The sequence below is a fragment of the Eurytemora carolleeae genome, unplaced genomic scaffold, assembly GCF_000591075.1.
Source record: "Eurytemora carolleeae unplaced genomic scaffold, Eaff_2.0 scaffold2107, whole genome shotgun sequence".
In the NCBI taxonomy this organism is placed as follows: domain Eukaryota; kingdom Metazoa; phylum Arthropoda; class Copepoda; order Calanoida; family Temoridae; genus Eurytemora; species Eurytemora carolleeae.
Genome location: NW_019397998.1, coordinates 12,896 through 29,255, shown reverse-complemented (window position 1 = coordinate 29,255; position 16,360 = coordinate 12,896). Strand labels below are relative to the sequence as shown.

Genomic DNA, 16,360 nt, shown 5'->3' with positions numbered 1-16,360 from the left:
AACTTAACTTAACAACCCTTGCAAGCTGGAACATTAAGTTAAACACCAGTTGATACTTTTTAATAGAGAAAACGAGTAGAGAGCGTTGAAAATGAGTGTCTAACCGATTTAAATTAGATCTGTTCATTCAAAAGATTTGAGGTCGGAATAAAATAATAGAATTAAATAGAATTAATCCGTATCTTCTGAGGTTCAACAGTTCAATATTAATCTCTGAAGGTCTGACCAATCAGAAGTCATAAAAGATTTGAGCTGGGAACTTTTGTGTTGAATACTCTTAATCCCGATCGCTGTATATTCCCGTGGGCACTTTAATTTGATGATTTAATGCTTAATCCCTTATTTCAGTTTTTCCTCTCCTGATCAATTAGCTCCTTTCAACCCCTTACTGGTTGCAGATTACAAAAGATAGAAACATTAATCTCAATATCCACAATACAGGAGTTCCCAGAGCTGAAAACTTTAGAATGGGATATCCTTAATCCCGATCGGTCAATTAATCTGAAAATTAATAACAAGAGGAGAACAAGCATTTTTTAATCTCGCGATTAAGTAAAAGAGTGGATCAAGCCTTTATCCCGATATCCACCATTCAAAAGTTCCCAGCTCAGATCTCTCGGCCAATGAGAGATCAATAAAGTTTACGGATTGAGATTTTAATCTCTTAAATAAAAAGTTTCCGCTTTGATCACACCAACATTCCGAATCATGTTTTGGAGACATCGAAATTGTATTTAAAGTTTGATAATTGTCTAATTTTATTTATTTTAGGGCTGTTACATTTGTTCTTGAGATTTGCAATGCACTCTTCACCACAATATTTAGTTTAGGTAAGATCAAGGCAAACAGGTTTATTGAAGATCAAGGCAAACAGGTTTATTGAAGATCAAGGCAAACAGGTTTATTGAAGATCAAGGCTAACAGGTAGGCAAACAGGTTTATTGAAGATCAAGGTAAACAGGTTTATTGAAGATCAAGGCTAACAGGTTTATAGAATATCAAGGCAAACAGGTTTATTGAAGATCAAGGCAAACAGGTTTATGGAAGATCAAGGCAAACAGGTTTATTGAAGATCAAGGCAAATTGGCAATGTTGTAAAGGTAAGGCAAAAAAGGCAATTTTTATGTAATGTCAAGGGAAATGAGAAATGTTTAGCTAAAATCAGGGCAAGAGTGGGCAATTTAAACTGATAGATCAAGGCAAATAGGCAACATTTAGTAATATAGGCAAACGGGCAATATTTTACCAAGACGGATATTGTTAGTGAATATCAGGACAACATGTGTTGAATATCAAGGCAAATGGGCATTCTGCAATGCTTATTGAAGATCAAGGCAAATGGGCATTAGAGAATGTTTAGTAAAGATGCAAATGCTCAATTGTTATGTAAGGTTAAGTTAAATGATCAATATTTGTTAAGATCAAGGCAAGAGTTGGCAATGTTTAATGAAAAATCAATGCAAATAGGCAATATTTATTAAGATCAAGGCAAATGGACAATGTTTAGTAAGGGTCCGTGAAAATCATTAAATTTAGTTTTTTTGTGCACAGCCCCTACCCCTTGTCCCTCCGACTAAACCATAATTTCGCTGGAGATGTAAAATAACCTATCCAATGGATTCATTTACAAACATAACGTGAATATATTTTTTATCCATTAGAGATCTATCAGAGTGTCTGGAGCTCTTCATTTAGATTATTTACCTAGTCAAGTGTGTTATATAAGGGAGGGGGTGCAGGGACGCCATGAGCCCCTATAAAAATATTTTATAGGGGCTCATGGCAAACACTGCATGTAACAAATCTAGACGCTACTTCTCTAACGATTACTTAATTCAAAGTCTAATGAGATTCTCTCTAACTAAATCTCTAGCCAAAACTCAAGGCTCTGTATACGTCCGTTCTGATCAACTAATGATATTCAACTACTTTATTTATAAACAGGTAAAATGAACTGACCGGGCTAGCCCGGCTGGGTCAACATACAAAATAGTTAAGATAATAATATTATGAATACAGATAATAAATTAGAATTGCACATCATGGTAGAATATACTTCATGCATAACTATTTAAAGATTAAAGATTTTCTTTAAAAAATGTTATTTATTACTTCTATAATATCTATCCTAACTTTTATGGGTAGTGCCAGGTCATTTTAAATATTCATCTGCGAATGCGGAGACTCGAACCATTTTGCGTGGCTCATGGCGGCCTTGCACACCCTCCCTCGTTATATATACTGCAACTTTTATAATTCATTATTCAACACATTATTTGGAAATATTATTTAATACATTATTCAGAGACATTATTCAACACATTATTTAGAAACATTATTCAACACATTATTTAGAAACATTATTCAACACATTATTCAGAAACGTTATTCAACACATTATTCAGAAACATTATTCAACACATTATTTAGAAACAATATTCAACACATTATTTAGAAACATTAATCAACACATTATTCAGAAACATTATTCAACACATTATTCAGAAACATTATTCAACACATTATTTAGAAACATTATACAATACACTATTTAGAAACATTATTCAGAAACATTATTCAACATATTATTTAGAAACATTATTCAACACATTATTTAGAAACATTATTCAACACACTGTTTAGAAACATTATTCAACACCCTCTTTAGAAATATTATTCAACACAATATTTAGAAACATTGTTCAACACACTATTTAGAAACATTATTAAACACACTATTTAGAAACATTGTTCAACACACTATTTAGAAATATTATTCAACACATTATTTAGAAACATTATTCATCATATTATTTAGAAACATTATTCAACACATTATTCAGAAACATTATTAAACGCATTATTTAGAAACATTATTTAACACATTATTTAGAAACATTATTCAACACATTATTTAGAAACATTATACAATAATACAATAAACTATTTAGAAATATTATTTAACACATTATTTAGAAACATTATACAACACACTTTTTAGAAACATTATTCAACACACTATTTAGAAACATTGTGTATCACACTCATTAGAAACATTATTTTACACACTAATTAAAAGTATTATTCACAGACTTATAGAAACATTATTCAACACACTGTTTAGAAACATTATTCAACACCCTCTTTAGAAATATTATTCAACATACTATTTAGAAACATTAAATAACACACTATTTAGAAACATTAAATAACACACTATTTAGAAACATTAAATAACACACTATTTAGAAACATTAAATAACACACTATTTAGAAACATTATACAATACACTATTTAGAAATATTATTCAACACACTATTTAGAAACATTATACAATACACTATTTAGAAACATTATACAATACACTATTTAGAAATATTATTCAAATCATTATTTAGAAATATTATTCAACACATTATTTATAAACATTATTCAACACACTATTTAGAAACATTATACAATACACTATTTAGAAATATTATTCAACACATTATTTAGAAACATTTTTCAACACACTATTTAGAAACATTATTAAACACACTATTTAGAAACATTGTTCAACACACTATTTAGAAATATTATTCAACACATTATTTAGAAACATTATTCAACACATTATTTAGAAACATTATTCAGCACATTATTTAGAAACATTATTCAGCAAACTATTTAGATTTAGAAACATTATTCAACACAATATTAAGAAACGTTATTTAGCACAATGTTTAGAAACATTTTTCAGCAAAATATTTAGAAACATTATTCAGCTAAATATTTAGAAACATTATTCAGCAAAATATTTAGAAACATTATTCAGCACAATATTTAGAAGCATTATTCAACACACTATTTAGAAACATTATTCAACACAATATTTAGAAACATAATTCAGCACAATATTTAGAAACATTATTCAACACAATATTTAAAAATATTATTCAGCACAATATTTAGAAACATTATGCAACACAATATTTAGAAATATAGTTCAGCACAATATTGAGAAACGTTATTCAGCACAATGTTTAGAAACATTATTCAGCACAATATTTAGAAATATTATACAATACACCATAAAGAAAAATTACTTTAAGAAGAAGTAATTTAAAAAGCAAGCACTTCAGAGTGCTGCTTTGGAAAGGACATATTTTTGCCACAAACTCAGATTTTTTAATCCTTTTATCTTTGCAACCCAATGTTGATATTTTCAAAAGTAAAATTATGACTCTAAATTTATTATTTGGTTTTAGAAGCTACAGTAAAGATTGTGGGTCTACGCCACCATTACTTCACAGCGGCCTGGAACCTGTTTGATTTTGTTCTTGTTATTGCTTCAATAATTGGAATTCTTATGGAGGAAGGACATCAATATTTTATTATCGATTCAAAGTGCCAAACTTCTCTGTCTTTAAGGAATTGAGTCTTTGCCTCAAAATCTGATTTTCTAAACTCTATATCTTTGCAACCCCATGTAGAAGACCTAAGATATTTAAAACTTTGAATTCTGCAGTCAGATAATCTAAGTTTGAAATATTAAAGATTTGCAAAGACATTATAGGAATAAAAAATTTAAAATTCATTATATTATTTTTCTTTAAACTCAAGTCAATTTTTCTATCTTAAAAAATTATTAGAACATTGTTCATGGCAAGTTGTACATATGTACATACATAACAGGTTAAACAATGAACCATACTTATTTTAAGTTTTAAATTTTAAGGAATTAAAGACAGTATTCAATTCTGCAAATTTTTTCTACGTGCTTGATATACTGATGGTCCTGCAGGATTTAATGACAGACTTCCCTGTCTCCCCGACCTTGCTTAGGGTGGTCAGGGTCTTCAGAATCGGGAGAATACTCAGGTTGATCAAGGTATGTAGATCTACATGATCCAACAAGGTAGGGGAGGCGGCCCCCATCTTCCCCAGAGATGGTGGAGTCGGAAATTTACAGAGTAAATATTTTTCTCATGAAAAGATTTTATATTTCAGATACTTTCTTTTTTTATTCGCCATGCATTTCCAATTAAAGTTTTGAATTCTTAACCACAAGAAAAATATTCCCCTCCCCCAGACTCTAAACAATGTGCCTATATTGTGCCCCCAGACTCTAAACAATGTGCCTATGTTGTGCCTGCAGACTAAAAGTATTGGTCTTCTTGAGGTTTATCATGTGTAAGCAAATCTAACAGGAATCCCAAGGGATTTTGTTATATTATGTTTTATGTAATAAATATTAATGTTTAGGCGGCTAAAGGAATCCGTAAACTATTGTTTGCATTGATAGTTTCCCTCCCTGCACTCTTTAATATTGGGGCTCTCTTGGCCTTAATCACCTTCATCTATGCTATCATTGGAATGACCATATTTGGACATGTTAAACATCAGGTAAATATTCAACGCTTTCTAAGTAGTAAAGGTCATGAGACTGCCCTAAATAGACAGTTTAGAAACTGGTTTAATTGTGAACAAACTAAAAGTATGTGAACAGTAATTAAACAGGCCCAGTCTTCATGCCCTGCCAAGGAAAGTTACAATGCAGTACAATGTATACACAACCTCTATCCCTCTCTCCCAATAGTTCTAATTTAATGATAATAAATGTATGATTTTATACTGAGAAATTATATTTTCTTTAGATTATGGTTTACTTTAAATTAATATGCAGATTCTTTTTTTACCCAAAAATTGTCTTTTTAAGCACATTACTAGTCTACTTCACAAGGCTTTTAGGACGCCCCTATCCTGTAAATAATTTTAGCTTTTAACTCTGAAACTCAGCCATTTTTAACCATTCTCAAACTTTTCTTTTAATTTTGATGGCCCATAAACCTTCTTTAAGGTCATGTTAGGTCCCGCACAAAATGGTAGCCCAATCAGTTCAACTATTTTGACGTATTTGGATACAGTGGTAGGCGATTATATCAGTATAATGAAGACGATTTTCGCGTTTGATATTGATTTATATCAAGCTTTTAAACAGCATGAATACAATGAATATAAAAGTCGAGAGAAGCTGTCTTTTGGATTACTTGTAAACTTGTAATTTGAAAAATAATCAAATTCAATTAAAAAAGTCGTCTTCATTTTATTGATATAATCGCTAACCACAATACAAACAAACAAACACCAAGACAAGCTAACTATATATAGATAGATAGATTATTATAACCAAATATATAAGATTTACAAGATTTATATTTTCAGGGAGCCATTAATGATTTAGTGAATTTTGAAACATTTGGCAGATCAATGCAATTACTTTTCAGGTTAGTAAAATTAGAGGTTGGTCATTTTAGGTTTGGCTAATTGAATTTTGTTTTTGATTTATTCATTGATTTTTAGTGTTGGTTACATCAGCTTAATAATTGATTTAGTGACTGATTTATTATAATAAGGTTGGTTACATCAGCTGATTTATTGATTAATTGATTAAAAATGACCAGGTTGATGTTTAATTGAATTATTGATTGATTATGGTCAGGTTGGACACATCAGCTGATAGATTGATACATAACTTTATTATGCTTATTTGGTTACTTCAGCTGATAAATTAAATGATGGATTGGAAATGATCAGGTTGGACACATCAGCTGATAGATTGATAAATTACTTTATAATGCTTATTTGGTTACTTCAGCTGATAAATTAAATGATGGAAATGATCAGGTTGATTGAATCATTAATTGATTGATTATGTTAGGTTGGAAACATCAGGTAATTTATTGATTGCAATTTATTGATTATGCCAAGTTGGTAACATCAGCTGATTAATTGATTGATTGATTAGGTTAGGTTGGTAAAATCAGCTCATCAATTCATTTATCAATTGATTGTGTTAGTTTGGTAACATCAGCCGATTACTTGATTGATTGATTCATTATGTTAGGTTGGTAACATCGCTGATTAATTGGTTACTTGATTTATTATGTTAGGTTGGTAACATCAGCTGATTAATTGAATGATTGATTGATTATGTGAGGTTGGTAAAATCAGCTGATTAATTGATTGAATGATTATTTTAGGTTGGTAACATCAGCTGGCTGGAACGATGTTTTAGATCCTCTGATGGTACAGCCCCCAGACTGTGATCCAGACTACAAGGAACAACCAAATGGAAACTGTGGGTTCCCTCTCGTATCCATCATATACTTTGTTTCCTTCATCATCATTAACTTCATGATCGTCATCAACATGTACATCGCCATCATCCTGGAGAACTTTAACCAAGCGCACCAGGAGGAAGAAATAGGTAATTGAAGATTTACAAATATTTTTTTTAAATTTTTCAAATCCGACGTTTTTCACGTTAAAAAGCAAAACATTTTTAAAAAGCTGGAATCCGAGTCAAAAATTAAACCATGGTTCTGATTAATGTATAATATATATAAATGCTTATTTGTTTTAAGCCCAAACCTCAAAGAATAAATCTGGTGTTAGTTTTACATTTTTTAATTTATTATATTTTACCCTTTTCAGTTCTAACGGTTTAATAAGAATCCATAATAAAAATGTTAAAAAATCACAAGAAAATAAACAAAAAACTTTTTTAAAAAGGTTGTCAGATGAAAAAAGGAAGCGAAAAAGATCATGATCTGTAAAAATAAAATTTACAAATATTCACTTTTTAAATGATTATTATTCCTTGAGATTTGTTTCTGTTTAAATGTATAAGTAGTTAGGCTAGCAGTAAAAAACCAAATATAATATGTTGCACGTTGTACAGATCGGAACTCTTTGAGTTTAATTGACGTCATGAGGGCTTTAACAAAACTCTTAAAATACAATTCAATTGGATGCAGTGTCCAATCTATAAAATTGGATGCAGTGTCCAATTTATAAAATTGGATGCAGTGTCCAATCTATAAAATTGGATGCAGTATCCAATCTATTAAATTGGATGCAGGGTCCAATCTATAAAAAAAAACAATCTAGAAATCTGTTGTATTCAGGTATAGTTGAAGAAGATCTGGAGATGTTTTATGGTAAATGGTCCAAGTATGATCCACATGCAACCCAGTTCATCACCTTTAATCAGATGTCAGATTTCATCAACAGTCTTGATCCTCCTCTGGGTATTCAAAAACCCAACATGCTGGCAATAGTCAGCTTTGATCTTCCGATAGCCAAGGGGGACAAGATTCATTGCCTTGATGTACTGCACAGTCTGACCAAGTACACACTGGGGTTCGTAGAGGACGAATCCGAGGATTTCTCTAAACTTACAGAACAGGGATATATGATCACACAATACAATTGTTTAAACAGGGGGATACATTTTAAGGNAAAGAAGGTTAATGACCTTATAAATATTTTCCATCAATTTATCTGAACAATAAAATTATCGGTTCATATTTTAGAACTACAAATATATTCGCCACTTTGTTACAGAAATTCACGCTTAGTATTAAGTTTAAGAATGAAAACAAGGATATCTCAATCATCTGTAATCATCTTTTGTAAAGTAACATTTCATGGAGTTGCTTCCTTGTGCTTTTAAAGTACGAAATGCTGAAAACTATTTTTGTTTGAAAAGTAGATTCTAAGTTTCTGTCTAAGTTGACTTTAAAGTAGTTTAGTCAGCTAGGGGTTTTTACAACCGATTGATATTTACTGTACAGGTTTATATAGATGGATGAGAAGTTTAAGAAACAGTTTCCAACCCGGAAGGAACTAGAGATAGTTTCCTCCACTAGAGAATGGAAAAGGTTGGATACTGCAGCTAGATGTATTCAGAAGTTCTACCGTATATATATCAGGTAATTAACACTCAACTAGACATGCCACATTACTGGTACAAACTTGTGACCTCGTTGCTCCTCCCGTTTTGAATAATATGCACAAGCTTTCAATAAGTGGAGATGATATATTTAACACATATAAACTATTAAACGCAAGTAGAAAATTACATTAGGTGGATAAGAACTGTTTTAGTTGTGTGATCTCACGATTTTAAATTTGTGTATAAATGCTTTATCCCGCAATTAAAAGTTATTCCCGTGGGGTATGACCATCGCAGAATATCGAATAGGATTTATATACGTTTTCAGAATTAGTTTTTTCTTAAATTATTAAATAACGACAGCGAAAAATAAAGTAAAAATTATACAGTAATCTAATTAGATGGTTAGCAACATATTTCTCAAAAGAAATTTGTCAATAAATCAATGCGAAAATCGATTATTTCGCTTTCATTATTTTATTGAATTTCTTATTTTCTTTGAATTTATTCGCAGATTTCTTCAAATTCGTCAATAATAATTCCAGAAAATCTGCAGAAAATCTTTGTGAAAAATGAGAAACCAGAATAATGAGAAAATAGAAACTAATAATTGAACAAGATGACTTATTTTCGATGATAAGATTAATTTTTATTTTCTCAACATGTTCCTCTACATGAAGTCTGTGTCATTATTTAATAATTTAAAAACCTAATTCTGAAAACGTATCCACCCCAAAAGTAGGAGTTTTGAACGTCAAATTTGCGCTCAAACTCAGGATTTACAGATCTTTAAAAAGTTTAATATGTCTCAAATGAATCCGAAAGAAGTTTTCCACAACACTGTATACTCAGTTCAACTACCTTACATAGCCGGTCACTCCCTTTAAATATGACCTCAATTATTAGATTTCAAAACAATTAATAATTATTCATTTGCTAGGAATCATGAGAACTCTGATCCCCAGGAAAGAATAGATATGGAAACTCAAACAAAAGGAAAACGAGGATCAAGTAAACCAAGCAGTAGTAGTAGTAATGCACAAGGTAAATTACAATATTACGGAGAGATTCGTATAGAGTATTAAAATATATTAGGCACGTATTCTCCTGATATTTCCTATTCAAAATCTTTATATTAAATTATAAGGACCCATTCCCTGGGAATGCTAACTAAGACTAATGCCTCAACCCTTGTATATGCTAACCAACATAAAATTAATATCTACATCAGATTGATACAAATCTTTACTGGTACGATCTTATCATACGATTCTATGAAATACTGTTTAATGGCATAACATATTTAATTAAACCCCGTCTTTGGCATACAGTTTATATCTTAGTCTATGTCATAAAGTTTATATTCAAGTCTATGGCATAAAGTTTATATTCAAGTCTATGGCATAAAGTTTATATTCAAGTCTATGGCATAAAGTTTATATTCAAGTCTATGGCAAAAAGTTTATATTCAAGTCTATGGCATAAAGTTCATATCCTAGTCTATCGCATACAGTTTATATCCTAGTCTATGGCATAAAGTTTATATTCAAGTCTTTGGCATAAAGTTTATATTCAAGTCTATAGCACAAAGTTTATATCCTAGTCTATGGCATAAAGTTTATATCCTAGTCTATGGCATACAGTTTATATCCTAGTCTATGGCATACAGTTTATATCCTAGTCTTTGGCATACAGTTTGTATCCTAGTCTATGGCATAAAGTTTATATCCTAGTGTATGGCATAAAGTTTATATCCAAGTATATGGCATACAGTTTATATCCTAGTCTATGGCATAAAGTTTATATCCAAGTCTATGCTGTTATAAAGTTTATATCCCAGTCTATGGCATAAAGTTGATATCCAAGTCTATGGCATAAAGTTTATATCCAAGTCTATGGCATAAAGTTTATATCCAAGTCTATGGCATAAAGTTTATATCCAAGTCTATGGCATACAGCTTATATCCAAGTCTATGCTGTTATAAAGTTTATATCCCAGTCTATGGCATAAAGTTTATATCCTAGTCTATGCTGTTATAAAGTTTATATCCCAGTCTATGGCATAAAGTTTATATCCTAGTCTATGGCATAAAGTTGATATCCAAGTCTATGGCATAAAGTTTATATCCAAGTCTATGCTGATATTTAAAGTTTACATCCAAGTCTATGGCATAAAGTTTATATCCAAGTCTATGCTGATATTTAAAGTTTACATCCAAGTCTATGGCATGAAGTTTATATCCAAGTCTATGGTATGAAGTTTATATCCAAGTCTACGGCATAAAGTTTATATCCAAGTCTATGGTATGAAGTTTATATCCAAGTCCATGTTCATAATGTTTAAATTAAGGCATTAAGTTTATGGCTTTGAATAGAAAAATCTTGTATCTTATTGATAATTTGACTTTGTGTAATTTGACATTTGGCAGGAGTAATCCAATAACGGGAAATTCATTGGATTATTTCGCAATTCTCTTAAGATACATAGATTAATAACAGTACAGATGGAACACTAGATGTCGTCTTTTCAAGATTTGAGGCTTTTTCGTTTACAATAACCCTGAGGCAGAAGCCCAAAGGAGTTCCGCTCAGGCAGCGTTGAGTTACAAGACCAAGAGAGAGCATGCACGTTACTCCTTTGTGCCTCTGCCTCATGGCCGGTTATTGTGAACGAAAAACACCCTAAATCTTGAAAAGACAACATCTAGTGTTTTATCTGTGTTGTTATTAATCAATGTTTCTACTGTTTAAAGGGGGGATTTAGTTCTTGTCTGAGAGGTTTCTAATTATATATACAAGGGTAACCACCAAGAATGGTACTTTAATTTCGAGATGAATTTCTTGAAAAAAATAACTATCTGTCTTAACCATAAGCTTCATGTGGGATGTCTAACGATTTTGGAAATAAACATTTTACAGAAAAAATTAACTCTCTCTACATGTGATGCTACATGCTTTGTGATTTTTGATTAACAATGTATCTCAGTTTTCACAAACATGTCTAACCCCAATCAAAGTCAGAGCAATAAATATGCCACTACTGCCAATCTATTGTTATTTAGTTTTTTTGTCATTTTCTGAATGTGAGCCAAGCAGCTGAGAAATAAAACGTAAAAGATAAATGCTCATTGAGAATTTAGTGATAGAAATTGAATAGGAAACTATTTATAAAGATATGCGGATTTTTTACATTATAGGTAGGCCAACCAAATCTGAGATCTGTATCCCATCATGCAAAAAATGTTCTCTGACCATAGATATGTACATATCAGATTCTGGTTGAGCCCCTTGAAGTAAAAAACGGACCTTATTTAACGATCCCTTGCTTTTTCTGTAGCTAATTATTGTAATTACAATTCGATTGTCCTAAGTAATGACTGGTAAGTTGACTAATCAAATTATTGGAAATTATAGCGGGACTCAATCTAATTAGTATGCGCCAAGAATATCTCATGAACACTTTTTACATTTTCTAACTATTATTTGGAAAACAAACTAATGAAAAAGATAAAAATGCCCATTTATAATGATAATTCCTTTCGGGAATTTAGGTTTTAGATTGATTTAGATATGAGCAAATGTATCATTTGTAAAATAGTTCTTCTCAAAATAAGTTTAAACTAATTTAATTATTATTTTTAGAATCTTCCAACATAACAAACAAGAAAATAGAAGAGAGCACAAGGACAGGGAAAGAGGAGGAAGGAAAAGGACGAAAGAGACATGAGAGATCTAAGAGTCGGGTTGTGACGGAGGTTTCTCCCAGGATAAGGATTGAGAACGAGGAGACAAGAGAGGAGAACGGATTTGATCCAAATAATGGTCAAGGATATGAAGAGTACGGCCAGGAGGGAGAATATCAGGAAGAGACTGATTATCAGGGAGAGGATGTATACCAGGGTCAGGACGGATATCAGGGAGAGGACGGGTATCAGGGAGAGGACGGATATCAGTGTGAAGAAGGATATCAGGGTGAGGATGGATATCAGGGACAGGACGTATATCAAGGAGAGGAAGTCTATCAGGGACAGGACGGATATCAGGGTGAGGATGGATATCAGGGTGAAGAGGAATACAAGAAAGAGGAAGACTACAACCCAGAGTATCCTGAGGATTATTCAGAAAACTCTGCTCATCAACATCAAGTTCAATCCTCTCATATCTCCCCTCGTGCATCCCATCCTTCTCATGCTAATCCTCATTCTCCCTCTCTTCATCCTCATCCCTCTCATAGTCAACCTCATCCTACTCATGTATCACCTCATATTCCACCCCATGCATCTCATGTTCAGTCTCATGCCCCTAAAGTTCCTCCTCATGCGTCTCATATTCCCCTTCATCCTCCTCAGGTTCCCCCTCATGCTAGTTTACAGTCTCATAGTCCTCATGGATCTTCTCTATACTCACCCAAACATGTTTGCCTCCCGCCTCCGAAACGACCTCATTCTTCCCTCGGTGGACCTCTGCGGCCTCATATTCATGTTCAACCTAGATTCGAGGATACTTCGGTTCAACCTCATTATATAGATATATACTCAACACACCCTCTTCCACACAATCGGAGACATCAGGACCAATCCTCCTACCAGGAGCAGGACCAGGGACATTACCCGGAGCAACCTAGGATACCTAGAAGCTATAGCGGGGACTACGGAGGAGATTATGTTAGACCTTCATTCCCAAACAGGTTTTTATTTATCAATTATTCAAAATAAATGATAATCATCAATATTATTTTATATTAATTTTGGCCATCCCTGTAACTTGTAGATCTGTAAGAGATTAAAGGTTGAAAATTCTATCCCTTTACTTTCTTAAACAAAGTTATATTACTATTTTTGAATTAATAATTCAGTCATGAAATCAGCATTATTTTAATAAAGAATAAATAAAACCAATCCCATCTAGCGGAGTAAAACTGAACTATTATATTGCAGAGACAGGGCCTACCTAGACAACCCTCACTCACATATGTTCGAGGATGATGTCTGTTATCAGTGCGAAGAACAGCGTTCAGTCAGGGTACGCCATCCTGCAGGTATATTATCAATTATTAGTAAAAAGAATGTTTTATTGTATCTTTATCCAAAGGAACTAAAACTCACCATCTTTATTTTATCTTCTAATCCCCATAAATTTTCAACATGATGGTATAAACCTTAAATAATTCAAACTGAAGACTATTTAATCTAACTGAATTTATAGATTAGAATTAAAAATGTCCTACATCAGGTTTCAAAGATATAGAGAGAAGAAAATTAGGATTTGTCGGTGCTCAGTTTCTAATCTTTTAGATAAACATAATGATATATTCCAGGTGATCCTGTGCCCGTATCCTACCGACACTCCTTCCACGCTTCTGGAATAGGGAGCAAAGATTGTACCGGAGATGGATCCTGTAGAGCTAGATATCAGGGTAGAGAAGGTATCAGGACTCTACCAAAGATAGTAAAATATCCTGGTTCGGGTGTAGGGGTTGAGGTACTCCCTAGAACCAGGAGAAACCACGGCTGTGATAATCAAAGACGCACACAAGAATGTGGAGGAGGAGGAGGAGGGGGCAGGAAGCTTCCACAGGTTCCTCAGGCTCAACCCCCTCCTCAGGATTCAGAGAAGGGGAAACAGTTCAATCCCAATGATTCTCGCATGAGGGACTCGATACATATTGCTTATGAGAACGAGAATAGGGTTGAATATAAACAAAGATCATTACCTCGAACTCCACGAGATCTGGAGCAAGATCAAGCTACCGGGACTCAAAAACCACCTCGGAGATCCCCTAAACGGATCTCTGGATGTCAGGAGGCGTATCATGAACATGATACAACCGACAGAAAACATTCGCACAGGAGTCCGCACCAATATTCAGGATCAGACGAGCATCATCGACGAAGGCCGGACGAACCCAAAAGATCTCCGGGACGGAGTCAGGATGGCTCTCGTAGGACAGATCCTAAAAAATCGCAAAGACATTCTTCTAAACCCGGTTGTGATTCCAGGCATAGAAGTGTGGGAGGGGGGCAGACGAGAGAACTTCGGGGAATCGTCCGTACTGGACGATCTAGGATGACGAGACAGAGTCCAGTAGAGGACAGATTAAGTATACACGAGGACGAAAGTATGAGTGATGCATTCGACGATGACGGACTTTTTCAGATTGATGACGATTTTGCTAAGTTTCTTGATGATAAAACTTCTTGCCAAAAATAGAATATATTTGAAATACATATTATTTAAGATTTATCAAGATTTATTCTTACAAAAAAAAACCATTTTTATCCTGATTGTTAAAGTATTAAATTTATGAATATAGAAATCTTTAAAAAACATGTGAACAGAGCAGTCTAACTTGAAAACTATTGAAGATTGTCATCATCATTCTTTTATAATGAAGTGACTCAACTCTTTACTATACACAGTGGTAAGCGATTATATCAATACAATGAAGACGTTTTTTTAATTCAAGTTTTGATTTGATAACGAGCTTTTTTCGAATTACAAGATCAAAGAGAAGCTTTTTCAATTAATTGCTTCTTTTGACTTCTATGTTTAAGTGTACACATGCTGTTTAACAGCTTGATTTGAATCAAAATTAAATTCGAAATTCGTCTTTACTGTATTGATATAATCGCCATACCACTGTATGAACATTTCGATTGTTGTAAAGCTTGCTTGAATTACAAAAATCCTCTTCTAAAGACCATGATTAAAGAAAGAAGACGACAATTAATCCACTATTGAATGGTTTAATATGTGAATGAAACATGTATTAATATTACAGTGAGAACCAGAAAACTCTGGAATAGAAATACGACATTAAAGCTATACTTATGTGTATTTTATGTTGTACGTTACAAAGCAGATAGTTTTACTAGAAACTTGTAGAAGTGAAATTATCTGTTTAAAATGAACAATTGCCGTGTCTCATATGTTCATTGGACTACTTATTGTGATAACTGAGTCTAAAAGTCGTCTTCCTATTCCCCAATTGTTTTGGTTCTCACTGTATTAATATATGGAAAACCCGGTATTGTCCAGGTTTGAAAATTGTTTAAGCTGTCACCACAAATATACAGTTAAACCCTAAATGAGCCATACATCGAAAGAATTTATCAAATGTCGTCTTGACAGTTTTTCAATGGGTTTTACACTGTTTTACGTAAAGCTCAGTATTTGCAAAAATAAATGAATAGCCATGAATATGCGAGAACAGTTTTAAAGAGCTCCATATAATCATTTATAATCAAAATAACTAAATATCTGCAACATCCCATTATCAGAAAGTGAAGAATACGATATTTGATGAATTCTTTTGATGTATGGCTGTTGACTTTAAAAGTCACTATAATAAAATAAAGAGATCCAAATGGATATTTCTAACATTTATTTTTAAAAAACGAAAGTTTTGAAATAGTTTCCCAAGAATGGGTTAAAATTGGCTGGTTAAAAATTAACAAAGAAAACTATTGACGAACATCAGTTGGATTCTAGTTTCTTACAAATTTCTAATTCTAAATTTATCGTTAACAATAATATTTACTTGTTGTCGTTGATTTTTAAATTAAACTGAAGAAAAGAAAGTCAAGATTTCCATTAAATAAAAAAAGCTTGAAATTGAAAAACACATTCGATTTATA

At 32.4% G+C, this 16,360-nt stretch overlaps 1 protein-coding gene across 1 annotated transcript; it reads left to right on the top strand.

Moving 5' to 3' along the window:
• Nucleotides 1–766: 766 nt before the first annotated feature.
• LOC111716555 (uncharacterized) lies at nt 767–14,966 on the top strand. Its single transcript, XM_023492043.1, has 12 exons — nt 767–830; nt 4,252–4,358; nt 4,788–4,874; nt 5,249–5,389; nt 6,209–6,270; nt 7,027–7,253; nt 7,954–8,234; nt 8,633–8,760; nt 9,664–9,767; nt 12,366–13,410; nt 13,661–13,761; nt 14,041–14,966. The coding sequence occupies exons 2-12, from the start codon at nt 4,353–4,355 to the stop codon at nt 14,931–14,933; spliced, it is 3,075 nt and encodes a 1,024-aa protein (XP_023347811.1). The 5' UTR covers nt 767–830; nt 4,252–4,352; the 3' UTR covers nt 14,934–14,966.
• Nucleotides 14,967–16,360: the final 1,394 nt, after the last annotated feature.